This window comes from Periplaneta americana, chromosome 17 (assembly GCF_040183065.1).
Source record: "Periplaneta americana isolate PAMFEO1 chromosome 17, P.americana_PAMFEO1_priV1, whole genome shotgun sequence".
NCBI lineage: Eukaryota > Metazoa > Arthropoda > Insecta > Blattodea > Blattidae > Periplaneta > Periplaneta americana.
In genome coordinates, this window is record NC_091133.1 from 13527131 (window position 1) to 13543548 (window position 16418).

Here is a 16418-nt window from a genome sequence, read left to right on the forward strand (position 1 = left end):
ACGATTATAAAAACAAATAACTGGTACAATCCTCCTTCGTAAATAGAATTATGAACTTATATAATATTACTTTAGACTTTAAATTCTAAATTTAGTTTTAGGTTTTACATCTTTGAAATTTGTATTTTCGAAATCCATTGTGACTTTTTTGTTTGGGGCCATATACACTGACTGACAAGAAAAATCACGCACCAAGAAGGAGTTGTGGGAATTGCATGAAACCTGATGTGGACGATCGTAACATCGATGTATGTAAATGATTACAATATTAGAGCAAAATAATAATTTTTTTGCTGAAAACTGACCACCTGAATTGAGGCTCTAGTACCCTGTTTGTCCACCTCTAGTTTGGATGCAAGCTGTAATATGGGTGGGTATGGAGGCATATAGATTTCGTATGGTATCCTGCGGCATATCTGTCCATATTTGCCGCAACTGGTTCTCTATATCTTGTAAACTGCTAGGTCACTGAAGTTGGCGTCCCAGGTGATCCCAGACATGTTCGATTGGTGACAACTCCGGCGATCGTGTAGGCCATGGAAATGTGATAACATTGCAGAGGCATTCCCATGACATCTTTGCTGTGTGCGGCCGAGCATTATCCTGCTGGAAAAGACCTCTTGGAAATCCTGCCATGAGTGGCAACACATGTCGCTGAAGGATGTCCTGCATATATCACTGCACTGTTATTGACCCTCGTATCTTTACTAGGGGTGACCGACTGCCATACGTGATGACCCCCTAGACCAGCACGCTACTGTTGATGACACAGCTCATCTGCCCTGAACTTTGGGGAAGTTAGGAGTGTTGTTTAGAGGGGTGTGAGGCTAACTTTGGAGCAAGCAGCTGGCTAATGGTACTTTTGGTGTGAATACCCTCTGCTTAATCCCCTTTCTATTTTCTCCAAAAAACATTTATCTCTCTTCATTTGTACTTGGAAGACGAATGTGAACGTTTGCTTAATAGAATTGCTGATGTAAATATATATTCAAAGTTAAGACGTACCAATATAACTTTCATGTGTAGTGTACTCCATAGTAACGTGGCGTTGAATTGGTAAATCAATGTTTTTATCATGTATGCTACCATGTATTTCTAACTTTCTCTCCATCCACTACTTCCACTACTAGTGCGAAACTACTACCCCAACTCCGCATTCCTTCCAGGGTAGATGAACCGTGTCACTGACAGTAGCAGTGGCTGCGGTGTGTCGCGCCACAGCAAATGTAGGATTGAGGCGTGCACCACGAGGTCTCCAGACACGAACACGACCGTCGTCAGAGATCAAAGGGAATCTGGATTCGTCACTAAAGACAACCGGTTCCAGTCTTCAACAGTCCAGGTTTGTCGCTCATGACACCACTGCAAACAGAGGCGACAGTGGATGGGTGTCAATGGCAGGACACGTAATGGGCGCCATGAGACAAATTTTCTTCAGTCTAGTGCCTGAAATGGTTTGGGAAGACACAGGAACCAGTAATGACGGTACTACCTGTCTCAGGATGGTGGGCCATGAAACAGTTGGATCTATTCGGACTTGTCGGAGGATTAAACTATCTTCTCTCCTGGCAGTCAGTCGAGGGTGTCCTGAGCCCAGTCGCTGTGTGTGCATGCCCTCACGCATCCACTGGTCCCAACACGTCCTAACAGTGTGGTCAGAACGGCGTAGGTGGCTGGCGATTCGCTGATATGACCATCCAGCCTCGTGCATTCCAATAATGCGTCCCCTCTCAAACTCCGTTAACTTGGTAAAGTCTCTTCGATTGCATCGTAGAGGCATGTCGAATGATCTACGACTTTTATGCAACCGGAAACAACAGTCCACTATGTTCGAGTAGCCTGTGCACGCCCTTTTATAGGCCACGGATGACAGCAGTTTCACGACATCTGGTGACAATGCCATTCAACAAATTACGTTACTATGCTAATCATTTGACTGTCCCCCTGAGATGTAACTGTATGCCGAGGTTTGCAGCAAAACGACAACTCCTTCTTGGTGCGTGATTTTTTTTGTCTGTCAGTGTAAATGCCTTCCTGGAATGTTTAAATGACGAAGTGTACAGGATCGTGGCAATTGAAAGGTCTACTCTTATGTACTGCACTGTGATATTTCACTACGAATGCAAAAAAGAGAAATTGTAATATCTGTATTTGCCTCTGCTTTATGACACTGAATATTTTGATCCTACACTAACCCGTGGCCACACTGTGAAACAGCTGACAGGACTGGTGATGGATTATGAAGTATTATCCAAGTTCTGCAGTACATGTGCATGGGATGAAAACAATGATGAGTTCAACCTATAGCTCGATGAACATAAAAAGAGTAAGGACTGTGATAAAAATTTCACATGTGCAATGGAACCTACCATTGCAAAATATATATATATATATATATATATATATATATATATATATATATATATATATATATATATATATACAGTGAAACCTGTCTAAAGCGGCCATCTGAAGTTACCTTGTAAAATGGCCGTTTTATCAGGTGGCCGCTGGATTAAGGTTGCGGTTTTTATGAATCAGCATGAAAATACTGAATTTCATTGACTTTTTAGTAATGTGCGCGTACAACAATCGTTCATATTAATGTCAGCCTCTTCCATTCTTGCAACTAGCCTTTTCAAAACTCGCTTGCGGTACCTCAGTTTAAATGACTGGATAATACCTTGATCAAGGGGCTGGAGGTGTGACGTATTTGGGGGAAGAAACACCAATTTCACGTATCACATTGCAATTTTGTCGTTTAATCTTCGAATTGAAATCGCATAGCCAATTCTCAAACAATGATGATGTCATCCAAGTTTTATTGTTGGCAGTCCACTTCACTTCCAATAACCCCATGTCAACATTTTTCAAACATCTCGATTTTAATGATTTCCCTATCATTAAGAGTGGTTCTTTTTCTCCTGCAGCATTACAAAAAAACAGCAGGTTTATTCTGCCTTTTGCCAACTTCCCCCCTTTACATTCTTTTTTCTTAAAACTTAAAGTTTTGTTAGGGAGGGCCCTGAAAAAAAAAACATGTTTCGTTAACATTGTAAATGTCTCTGAGTTCATATTCCGCAAGAATTGAAGGCAGTCTATTTTTTCCATTCTTCAATAACATTAGTTGCAATGTCAACTCTTCACCAGATAGAGAACGAAATCCAATGTTATGCCGTTTCCTAAAGCACTCTAACCACCTTTATTAGCAAGAAAATTGCTTACATTGAGTTCTTTGGCAATTTCAAGAGCTTTCTCTTGAATCATAGGCCCACTTACTGGCTGTTTCTTTGCCCTCGCACACTTGAACCTTTCGTAAACGAAATCATTCACTTTACTAAACACAGTTTCTCTCTTCCTTTTTTGGCCACCACGCTTATTTTCTTCCCACTCTTTTAATGTTTCATATTTATTATTAATTTTACCGTTCGTGTCCTTCCACATTAGAATATTTCTACAATTTTTCTAGCAGATGTTCCCTTATCACTTTCTTCAATCATTTTTCGTCTCGCCTCTAAACTTAACACCACTCTATATTTATTGTTAGATATGATTTCTCTCTCAAACTAACTTCACAGTTCCTCTGAATCAACTGAATGAAAAGAAGAAACATTCGTAAAAGCTGGTCCAAATAGAGAAAGATAGAAAGAGAAGAAAAATAAATTAAACAATTCGAATGGCTGTGCAGGGTCGGAGTGGAAAATGACAAAAGAGTCATAAAACAGTAACCAACTAACCCCAAGATATGGAGGGTATACTGTTGTACACTTAGCTATTGTCCTCGTGACATTGCTTCCTGTCCTCTAACCATTGAAAAAATAGGTCAGACAGTATCCGTGAAAAGATTTTTTGTTGGACAGTGACTGTTATAGTCAGGTTCCAATCCAAATAGACCCCGCAGTATGGCTTCCACTACACTACACTGCTGTCAGGTCGTGATACTAAGACACACAGATACCTGCAGGAGTTAGTTGTAGCCTATATGGTCCCGATGTAGAAATTTGAAAAATATGAATGCCTGAATCATATTTCTAAACGATTCGATGCAGGACTTAGGAACACTGTAAAAGAGTGGGCAATAAAAGGTGTTACACTTGATGAGAGAAAACCTGGGTACTAGAGAGGGGAAATTACTATAAAACTTTACAATTATTATAGAAGTGTAGTGAAAAAAAAAAATATTCCGAATGTTAATGACATGAAATATGCTATTTATGCAACATTGTATCACTGGCACTGACAAGAGGAGAGCCTATACCATCATATGATGCCACCACAATGAAAACTATGCTGCTCCACACAATTGTCCAAAAAATAATTCCAGTGTACAGAAGATTAGCAGCAGAAGAACTTCTAAAGGGCTGTACTACAGGGAAAACATAGAACGCCAATGAATTACTCCACAGTGTCATATGGTCCAAATGTCAGAAGGATATGTTTGTGCCCAAAAGAAAAGTGAATTTAGAAATCCTGATAGCACTCAGTGAATTTAACATCGGATGTGAGGTCACAGCTTCTGTTAGACAGAGCATCACAGAAACTCTCAGCTCTGCAGCTCAAAGAATCTGCAAGAGGAGGCACAAGCAGAGATTACAGAACAGTGCGATATCCAGTCAGAAAGGTTCCAGAATAGCCAGAAAGAAGCTGAAACTACCAAAGGAAAAGACTGCTAAGAAAATAAAAGAAGAGGACCCACATATGAACCTTGTGGTTTCTGAGGTCGGAAAATTATATCTTAACTTTATAAATCTTTAATAGCTCAATTTCAATTTTTTCAGCAATTCTCAATACAGGGTGTTTCAAATATACGGGGCATAATTTCAGGTATGTATTTCACACATGTAGACAATCAAAATAGTTCATTACAACATGTGTCCGGAAATGCTTCATTTCCGAGTTATGGCCTTCACAACATTGAAATTCATGGAACGTTTTTCTTTCCGTAGGTCGTTGTCATTACAGAAGATGTTCAAAATGTCCACCTCCTGCTTGAATACAGACCTCACATCGATGTCTCATTGACCACACTGCTGCAAGAACCACTGACAGAACCTAACTAGTACAGGGTAATCTGCTGGTGACAGGGCCTTTACACGTTGCAAATGATAAGGATACAATTGATACTCTTTCAACAGTCTCCAGACAGTTGTATGAGGAACATTGACTTGCAACGCTACCCTTCGTGTGCTGATAGAAGGAGTCATGTTCACAGCCTCCAGAATCTCCTCCTGTACTTCCCCTTCCCAAACCAGGAGAGTTAAATTTTCTGATCTGGACATTGTCGCTGTGGGTACCTCTCCTGGTACAAACGACGAGCCAGCGCAGCATTGCCATCCGCCTTACCGTACATGAAGTGTATCTCTTGATTTGAATACATGTCGCACAGTCTAACGCCTACACAATACTGAATGTAACCTTCGCCTCGGAATGAACTGTCAGAGTGCCCTCTTAATGTCTCCTTTGACGGCAACGACCTGCGGAAAGAAAAACGTTCCGGTGAATTTCAATGTTGTGAAGGCCATAACTCGGAAATAAAGCATTTCCGGACACATGTTGTAATGAACTATTTTGATTGTCTACATGTGGGAAATACATATCTGAAATTATGCCCCGTATTTTTTAAACACCCTGTATATAAAATGTTCCAGGTAGAATCCACCTAATGCAAATATTTTTTAAGTTATTCAGAATGGTGAAGTGAAAATTGCTTTTCTTTTTTCTTTTTTTTTATCAACAAAATAAAAAATTATATATACTGGTAACCAGTGGCGCCTGGTGAGGTATTCTGCTGGTGGTGCCAAAAATGAAAAAAGGTTGTACGCAAATTACCCTAGTGAAATTGATAATCGCAGCTCACGTTTGCATTATATTAAATAAAACACATTAATTAAACCAGCTATTTTACCAGGTGTACAGTTAATAATGCATCAAGTAACAGTTACAATAACATTTCCGAAACTAATAACGAAATTTACAGATACAGATAGTCAAAACTTTCACAGTATTGTTAGTCAAATACAAATAACTTTTATAACTAGTAAAATTACTGGCAAAAACACACGAGATAAACAGTGATATAGATAATAAACAAACACATTTGCACTTTATTTAACAGGCCGATAAATCCAAGTCAGTGTGCGGGCTGAATAACACATGTTCATGTCCTGCATAGGTCTCATGTATCGTTAACAGAAGCATCAATACTATAGCAACAGTGTAGCGATATTTAGTTGCCGCAAAATAAAACAAATATTACACAATATTAACAAGCAGTTTTACATAATATGAAAAAATATTTATCTTTCTAAAAAGAACCATGACTATCACTGCGTTCAATATAGTTAAATGGATAATAATTTACACATTGAAATCCAAGTTATGTGCATTAGTTTTGAATTGGCAACATTACATTAACATTTGGCGCGGAACTTTAACTTGTGTTTTCGTGCAAGTCTGTGGTTGATGGTTCCCTTCCTAACGTCTCCAACAACCCTGCCATCTGGCAAAATTTCTGCATTACTGTGCTCTAATGGGCGGAATATTAACTACTGAGTCAAATTGAATTCGGCTCAAAGTCTGCCATAAGAAACGCATATAAACTAGAATCAGTAGCCTTTTGTACAGTGTTATATGGACGTAGGCAGTGCCACACTGAAGTGGCTCCAACGTTCGGAAAAACGCTGCAAGAGTGCGTCCAGATCTGTACGTGCGCTCATTCAAATGAAATACGAATAAAATGTGTAGAAATAAACTATTACAACTGCTTTCTAGGATATTATTTTTTGTTTCTTTCATTGGTGGTGCCATGGCACACTGGCATTACCCCAAAAGCCGCCCCTGCCGGTAACCTAAATGTTTTTACATCAATAAACTGATACGTCAGATTTTAAAACCACTCTATATGAACACAAAAATAACAAAATAATTTTAAAATGCATATAATTTTTCTGTGTGGAGTATTTTTTGTAATTAGCGGTAAGTAAATATAAAATCAAAAGTATTTTCAAAACTAATCAACTTAGAGACTTAGTTTCAACACAACCCATTGTCGCCATCCCGGCTGCAACGAGATGGAAACTCTTGGTCACGTGTTGGGATTCTGTCGAAAAACAGAGCTGCTGTGCAACAATCGACAATGCCCGGACCTGTATTGCTGATGTCCTCAAGCATCGTGGATGGGAAGCATACGAGAAGATCCACTGCATTTCATCATTATATTCGAACAGAAGAGCAGATATTGTAGCCATCCACAGGACTCAATCTAAGGGATTAGTTCTTGATCCTACAATCCGGTTCGAGAGGGATGCCCTGCAGGCACAACACGTTGATGAGGAGAAGAAATCCATTTATGAGTCCTGCATCCCTTATCTAAGTGAGAAATATAACATCCCCACTAGTCAGTGGAGTGTTTCTGGTCTTTTGTTTGGTGCATGTGGCACACTTCCTAAATTTACATGTGATATTTTAAAAGCACTCGGACTCCGATTTTTTGAAATTCAAAAAATTTTGTTGAATATTCTTAAGGATTCAATCCAAATATTACATTACCATTTATATTTTGGCCACTGATGATTCTGTTGGGTTTGCATTTCTCTGAATTTTTTATTAAACAATTCCTGTCTTTCTAAATTATTCTGTAGTGCTTTTATTCTGGATCTTTATGGTTACCCTCATTGAGGGCAGATTATTTTCTTTAAGTATTTATATAATAAGCTTAATATACAGTGTGAATTTCAAAAAGATTGGTAAAAAAATTATTGGATTTTTAATTTTCACCTGTGCATCCCCTTAAGGAAACAAAACTCTTAGAAAATAGACAGAAATACAACCTAAATACTATCAACAAGACTACTCCAATCAACCAATCTATTATAAACAGAAGTAGTCTCGCACAATAATACCTAATCTCAAAAAACATTATCAGACATGAAGCAGCCTCACACTCAATAAATTTCAATCAAACAAAAACATTGCAGTAAATTTTACACAAGCACAAAAACAAAAAACTGTATTTGCAAAAAAGATCACGATAACAATGGTATAAGCACAAAAGCAGATAAAGGTAATGCTATAATAATTTTGGATAAAAACGACTATATTAAGCAGAAAAATTTATTTGGGACAATTGTGATCCCACCATTCAGTCTAAAGAAATTAGAAAGATGCCCTAAAAATTATAGAATTCACTTACACTTCGACGAAGAGATTACATGAAATAACCCTACATAGAGACGAAAAGCTCAGCCAACAAAGTCTACTCACTTTAGCTTTACACTATACCATGGCCAAATTAATTGCTAGAATATTATCCCCTGATTTCAAAAACATGAAAAATGAAATGTAACTTCCTGTGCTAGGAAGTAATGCCTATAGGTTTTCTGTTCACTGATGAAGTGCACATCTCCAACTGTCGAAGGTATCTTCATCATCAGTGAAGGCATGTCAAGAGTGGGAACTAATAATTAACAATCAAGCTGTATTCCAGTCTGAATAAACGTAAACATTTTCAAACATTGCATATACATCATAATGTGTCCAAATGTATATATATTACTTCTTATGTAAGTATTATATTACTGGTTTGAAGAATGGCAAATATGGACATTTAACATTTATTTTACGTGTAGTGGCAATAAATGTAGTTCTTTAAGAGTACATGTAAATACAATTAACACTAGTTGCATATGTGAAATATCCCAATTCATCATCATCATCATCATCATCATCATCATCATCATCATCATCATCCTAACAAGTATAAGGCCCACGGCCTGTTACAGTCTCAGAGATTCATTCTGAGTCCACTTTTTTTATGGTATCCTATAACTTATATCCTATGCATAAGAATATTTTGCAATATTATCATAATTACTCCTCATTTCTATCGTAAGGAGCTGCAATTTTACATTAGGTTCATCTCACCATACACCCAGCTATACTATCACAAGTAGCCAAATCAGAAAGAAATGTGTACAAAAGCACTGGGGCAATGATGAATCGAGAAATACTAAACAACAAACAGTTAATCCAATGAGACTCCACAGAAAGTTTTGCAACTTCAGAACACAAATTGTAAAATGAAAAACATTCAGCGTCCTGAAGCATCAAACGTTGTCATATGTATTCCATCCAAAAGCATACTGCGTAAGTGCTAAAAGAAAATTTCCCCCGTCCAAAAAAAAAATTACCTTCATATTTCTGAAAATTTTCAGTAGGCCTACTCAATACAAATTATTGTAAGAATGTCTCTCTGACAGTGTGCTGACAGCTGTGTTTTGATGAAAAATCACAAAAATATTGAAGCTTAGACAAAGAAAGGAACTGTAAAATGAAAATTAAATTGTAGCCCTAACTTCAATACCATCTGTTCACAATGATACCACAGTATAGTATATACAGTCACAAAGCTCAATATGTAGTCAATATGCATCCATAGATAGTTGCTAACCACTAGGATCGTTACTATCGTCTCATCACAGACAATGCGAAATAGTACCTGCAAAGTCTATTATTCCTAGTACCCTCATAAACTCAAGCTTCGTGACTGTATATACTAGACTGTGATGATACTGTGTAAGCATTGAAAGTTTATTATCTGAAAATTAAATAAAACACACTTCACATACAGAACATATTGCATAAAAGGAGTAATCACTAGTAAAACAGTGGTACCGGTAGTTCTTGCAAATGGCAAATTACACTGCGGAGAAGCTGTAGAGAGATAGTGTCCGTGGCAAACAGAATGCAAGATGAAATTTGTAATTAGAGCTTGAGCACCCAATAATCCCCACTCACCTGAGTCTCATATTTCATCCCTGATATGAGATTACAGCTGTTGTCATCGCATTCTCTCTTTATCTGAGTCGATATCTGCACACCCTGGGGGGAAAAAAGATATGATAAATGAGTAACTTATATTAGGCAGCCTACCTGTTTTTAACTTGATTTTAACTGATTTTGATTTTTGATACTGGTTCTCCAGGACCTTAACAGCTCTATACAATTCATAGTATACATAAAAATATATGCATACATACACACACTACCTCTGCTTGAGATTCTGGCTGATATGTACATCTATTATCAGGCAATACATCTGACTTTACGATATGTGTCAGAGGAAGAACAATAAAATTGTTTGTATGCATCTGAAATGCATCTGAAGTCTGATTAGTTTAATATTAGCTAATCAGCGATGTATCCAATGGAGAGGAAAGGAACTAGCCAGCTTACTCCATTATCTCCTAGCTTAGTTGCCTCATAAGTGGTGCCATATTGGTATCAATTGTGAGGTACAAACCTGTCTTCGGACAGTTCAATAAACAAAATACATACACGTACATACTCGTACCTACACATACACACCCAGACACATATCGATCGTCCAGTTCCAAAGTGCGAAAACTCAAAAGTTGCCATTTTTTAGTTATTTATACTACTGAAACCCCTTTCGGAGCTCTTTCCGATTCAATATTGAGATAAGTCATATTTACAACCAAAAAGAAAAAAAAATTACATAAACTGCTTTAGAAGCAATTATAACTATGGACTTTATTAATTCATTATTATTACAATTCGAAATCTATTAATATTGAACTGGAAGATTGTGATATACTCGTCCTGAATACTGACTCATTTCTAATTGTCGTAGTTATGAACCAGAAATCTGTTCCTTTCTAGGTGATTTATTTGAAACTTTTAACTAAAGATATCTCAAAACTTGTTTTTTTGAGTTGTCGCACTTTTGAACCAGACGATCGATATACGTATATACATACAAGATGCAGAATCATTACATTCTTTCAACTGCAGAAACAATAGGAATATATACTTATAGAATATACAGAAAAAACAAATTCTACGACAAACTGAGAGAGACAATAGCAAATTATTACTGCCACATTCAATCCAGCTCTCTTCCCATGCCAGCCACAAGGGAATAAGACCATTAACATTGGAACTTGAATGAGAGAATGAGAACGCTAATAAAGGCACTCCTATTCAAAACAGTAAAGACAACATTACAGACTGAAGAAGTTACGTTTACTATTTTGTATGTCAATTTCAAGGTAATTTCTATTCAGATGGATCTATGTGGACAGAGTCGTTACTCAAAAGAGATCCCAATGCATCACATCCAGAAGATAATCAACAATCTGGATAGAGAATTACATTATCAGAGACGACTGTTTTGTGTAACATACCACAATACAAAACCATGGCAACCATCCTGACGTCCTCTGTATTGGAGTGAGAGTGATGTCTAATTTATTCAATGTTAAGGGAATCACATGCATATGAAATGGCATTAGAAAACTCATATGAATCAAGTGATGTAATGGATTCAACACTTTCTCATTCCCTTACAATTTATGAAAAGACAAATTCTTCCAAATACTGGCAGTGGCAAGTAGGAGAAAAATGAAACTCACGAAAGAAAAAAAATAATTCATTATGGTTTATTTAACGACGCTCGCAACTGTCGACGTTAGTTATATCAGCTTCGTTGGCGTGCTGGAATTTTGTCCCGCAGAAGTTTCTTTATATGCCAGTAAATCTACATACATGAGTCTGTCGCATTTAAGCACACTTATATGCCATCGACCTGGGCTGGGATCAAACTCGCAACCTCGAACCCGAAGGCCAGTGCTATATGGACTACACTACCCTAGCCGACCTCAAGAAAGAGAAACGCAAATTCAACCAAGTCGACACTTCATGCCTTACCAAGACTAATACCTGAACACTATGAAGAGAAGCTATCACTTATATGTAATTAAGGAAAATGCACAAGGACGAATGATTGCAGTTTCCGACATGTACCAGCAAGCATTAGGCGCGAAGGAGTAAGTCAACAGGTGAATGGCAGGTGGCAGCAGAAGGGTACACACAGAGAAGCTGCCGCCATCTTTCTTTCAGTTGCTTCTGAGGCGTGCTACTGGCTGGACATGACACGTGTGTGTGAGATGTGGCGATCATTGTTCAGCGACATAGGCGACCAACAGAAGCAGAGTTGTTTGAAATCAAAATAAGGTGGAACTTCTAAATTGCTTGACCTATTATACTGGTGCAACTACTTCACATGTATGGGTAATTAAATTTTCCAAACGCACTACAAATGATCATCAATAAAAAATCTCAGACAACTGTATCAGAAAATCATAGGCAACTCAAGTAATCACATGTTAATCTTATAAGTTACTCTGAAAGCCAACAGGTTAAGTGTCGATCCTGTAAAGAGTTCACAAAATTCATTTTGTATAAAGAAAACGTAACTAAGGTCACAACTTCAAGCTGAAGCTATATCTTCTGCACTTCTGCACTATATGTATGTATTCTACAGATGCAGGCCTACTCGTAATTATGGAATTTTACTTATTAGATGACTTAGTTTATAACGAATATACTGCATTATACACGTGACAAATTAGAAAGTATGAGTGGTTTATATATGAAACTTGCAATAAATCTTCCTATAATCTGTATGTTAAATTAGCAGCTGTGATCAACTCCAAAGTGCTCATATGTGAAACATATATAAAATCATACAGCATGATAGCAAAGCAGAATTAGGATCTCTAGACTATTTTTATTTTTTAGTGTAACTAAGTCTGTTGAATCTAAAGTGTACACTTTTTGTCATGAGATAGCTATATTTATATATGACAAATATCGCAAGAACAAAACAAATAGTAATGGCTTATAATATACCTCTAATATAGGTTTCTTCTCTTCCTTATCTGTGTCTTCACTTGTTTCTAGAGCCAGTGGGTCAACCTTGAGTTCTGCCTTGATCACATCCATCGTAACTGAAAGAATGACGAAAGTGACATTCATTTGCAGAATGTGAGCTGTTGGGAAAACGTATTATCTCGTTACAAACGAATATGTCGTACTATGTTAAGATCCATATAAGTAAGAAACGATATTTACCCAGGAAGTATGAGTCGCTGCACGAGAAACCATTTGTTCATGACTGTATGCATGTGACACAATCCATTGAAATAAAAATGAATATATACCCTTTTGGTGTAGCTTTTCTAGAAAAATACCGAATTGAAAAATAACTTTCCATATTTCAATATCTTGCCTTGCAGGTAAGCTTACCGGCAAGTTAGGAATTAGGTGGTATCCACTGGTTTTCAGTAAAATTGCCTCTTTCGATTTTACAGGGATTTGTAAACTAACCAAATCTAACCTGTCATAGATTCCTATACACAAGGTGTATAAGCGGAGTACGAAGGGAACTACCTCAGTGTTAGTTTAGCCAAAAATAAAGTAAAATAAAATAAAGTTTCTGATATATTATGTCCATGTCTTGTGGGTCCCTATCACCATGGCATGGCGCGTCCTCAGATTGCAGATCGAGGAGATGGCCTCCAGATATGGAGAGTAGCTGTGAATATATTGAATAAGCAGTCGCAGACAGCTGATAAGGGGTGGTCCTCCAGATTGGGGGTTAGGCGAAGGGCTAACAACCCATCACCGTAAAAAAACAGCTTGTTATGAAACCTCAAAATGGAAAGTGTTAGTTGGGAGGCCGGAGGGAAAAAGACTGTAGATGGAAAGATAATATTAAAATGGATTTGAGGGAGGTGGGATATTATGGTAGAGACTGGATTAATCTTGATCAGGATAGGGACCAATGGCGGGATTATGTGAGGTTGGCAATGAACCTCTGGTAAGTAAGGTATAGTCTGGGTCAGCTTACTTCATACCCTAAGGGTGAAACCTAACTAATTTCCCCCCATTACTACATATGCTAGTGAATTGTGGTGATTTTCTAGTTTGCAGCTTGAATTTTCTTTTGCCGACTTCGTTTCGAATTTCGATACTGACAAATACTACAAATGGTAGTAATTTTGTAACTGGTATGTTGGCAGCTGAGACAAATGTTCTCGATACTGGAGTTCCATGAAATTAAAATTGTACTAGATTTCTGAGCCAGTTACTGGAAGCTAGTGAAATTTGAACATACTAATAATTAATGCATATCAGTATTAATATTAATATATAATAGTTATTTTATGTGTTGCGTTGTGGTTATAATTCAAGACTATATTCAGGTTAGTACTAATTTTATATGGTCCAACAAAATACATTTTTAGGTTAGATCTCGTGAATCAATTGTTTAGTCAAACCAATGAATTTCATATTGCCAGACAAAATACATAACATGGTGATCCCTTTCTCGTATAGTTAGCTACGAAAATATTTACAAAGTATTGAATTATTTAGAATAATCTCCCAACATAAAGGTAAAGTACAGTTAGTAAATAAGTCATTCAGAATCGTGTGATATCTGGTAACAGTTGGCAACACTGACAAGACGGTAATATTTTCTGTTTAGGAACTGTTCTTACGTAACCCTCACTATATATCATGTTTTAGTGTAGTGGTCGGGATTTCTTGATTCGCGAGTCAACCACTTAATACATAAGCAGGGCGGAGGGGTAAGGCATGATCACCCTCCTCTTAGCTATCACTTGTTCATTCAACGTTAAGCCACAGTCTAGTATATAGTCACGAAGCTCAATACGTAGTAAATATGCATCCGTAGATAGTTGCTAACCACTAGGATTGCTGGTATCGCCTCATTGCAGATAATGCGAAATAGTACAGGCACAGTCTATTGTTCCTATACTTGTTTTTTTTTTTTTTTAAGATGGGACATGACAGGAGCGTTGCGATCGGAAAAACAACTGGTAGGTAGGCCTGTTGCTATGGTAACAACGGTTGAGTTGCCAAACTTACAGTTCGCATGTGGTGAGTGCTTAATAGCTCTCTTTGCGACACTTATTGTGCACACAGTGTTAGCATTGGTACGTTTCGCCTTTGATTTTCTGTCGATTTTTGTATTGCTTTCTTACCTTCACGTCAATTGTCAATGAATGTTTAAACGTCAGCCACCTTAACGACAATTGCTACTTTCCATCAGCTGACAGCATGGTAGTCCATGTTGGTAACATAGCACTGTAGTTCCAAGCTCGGCCGCTTGTCATGTCTCATCTTAAAAAAAAAAACAAACAAACAAACAAACAAAAAAAAAACAAGTATAGCACCCTCACAACTCAAGCTTCGTGACTATATACTAGACTGTGGTTTAGCAGTTTGGACACAGTCTAGTATGTACAGTCACGAAGCTTGAGTTCTTGAGGGTACTAGGAACAATAGACTGTGTCTGTACTATTTCGCATTGTCTGTAATGAGGTGATCCTAGTGGTCAGGAACTATCTATGGATGCATATTTACTACGTATTGAGCTTCGTGACTGTATATACTAGACTGTGGTTTGGATATCCTCTCCATCCTACCTTTCTCTTTGCTGTGTATTGCGGGCTGCATTTTACATGACGTAAACTTTGCCGATCACTGTTTGAGTCCAAATGCTTTTGACGTAAATTTAATTTGTTTGATATAGCACCCTGTGTGTAAAAAAGACTATGTAACTTACGATCAAATGGAGAGCAATGAAGCAACATGTAGACATTTATGTACCAAATAAATGTTTTAGATTTTTGTTTTGAGTGTTGAATGTTAAATATTCATCGCATTCAACATTATCTCAACCTAAAAACAAGTGGCATTTAATTTAACAGCAGGTCGACGAACAAGCATAGATATCAAGAATGCCGTGACTAATTTTCACGTATTGATGTCACCTTGTCAAGAAATTGTAGAAATCATTAGTGGAGTAAGGGGTTGTACAAAAAATTTCGGGTTTATATGACGTCAGGATATTGGTAGGACGGCCGGATAGCTCAGTTGGTAGAGCAGCTGGCTACGGACTAGAAGGTCGGGGGTTCGATCCCAAGTAGTGACGGGATTTTTCTCGTTGCCAAACTTCCAAAACGGCACGGAGGTTCACTCAGCTCCTATAATTGAGTACCGGGCCCTTCCCGGGGGTAAAAGGCGGTCGGAGCGTGGTTCCGGCCACACCACTTCATTCTGGTGCCGAAGTCATGGAAAGCATGGGGCTCTATTTCCATGCCCCCCCCCCCCAAGTGCCTTCATGGCGTGTGACGGGGATTCCTTTACCTTTTACCTTTTTATAGGATATTGGTAGTGTGTTTATGAGAATTTATCAGGGGCGGCTTTCGAAGGGGGGCTGCGGAGCTGCAGCACCCCAGACATTTGTGGCTCATGTCTCGTTTTATGTTGTGAAATACATTTATTATACAGTCTCTATTTAGCGGCTCGATTTTTTTTTTTTTTAATTTCGCTCTCATTGACATGCACGCAATCATTAGTGAAATCACTCTCTCCCACCCCTGGTGCTGCCAGAGCGAAACGAGAGACAAGGACGGATTGGTGAAGCCACTTCCTTCCCTGGAGCTGTCAGTCTCATTTCGGATACTTTGCGCGTTAGTTTTACCCCTCCCCCTCTGCTGCCCCTCGTCATGAATCCAGAGTTTCCA

General features: G+C 38.0%; 1 protein-coding gene across 7 annotated transcripts in view; it reads right to left on the reverse strand.

Moving 5' to 3' along the window:
* Nucleotides 1–15896, reverse strand: part of LOC138693235 (zinc finger protein ZFP2-like) — a 53130-nt gene extending 37234 nt beyond the window's left edge. Inside the window, exons 1-4 of one of the 7 annotated variants that reach the window (XM_069817039.1) lie at nt 15315–15879; nt 14871–15009; nt 12712–12809; nt 9796–9879 (exon numbers count right to left, since the gene is read on the reverse strand). In XM_069817039.1, coding sequence (XP_069673140.1) covers nt 9796–9879; nt 12712–12804 — 177 coding nt within the window. In that variant the 5' untranslated portion in view covers nt 12805–12809; nt 14871–15009; nt 15315–15879. Of the gene's footprint in view, nt 1–5590; nt 7369–9795; nt 9880–12711; nt 12810–14870; nt 15010–15314 lie in introns of those variants that run through there. The other 6 variants (XM_069817044.1, XM_069817043.1, XM_069817042.1 and 3 more) reach the window with 6 other exon arrangements.
* Between the last annotated feature and the right edge of the window lie 522 nt (nt 15897–16418).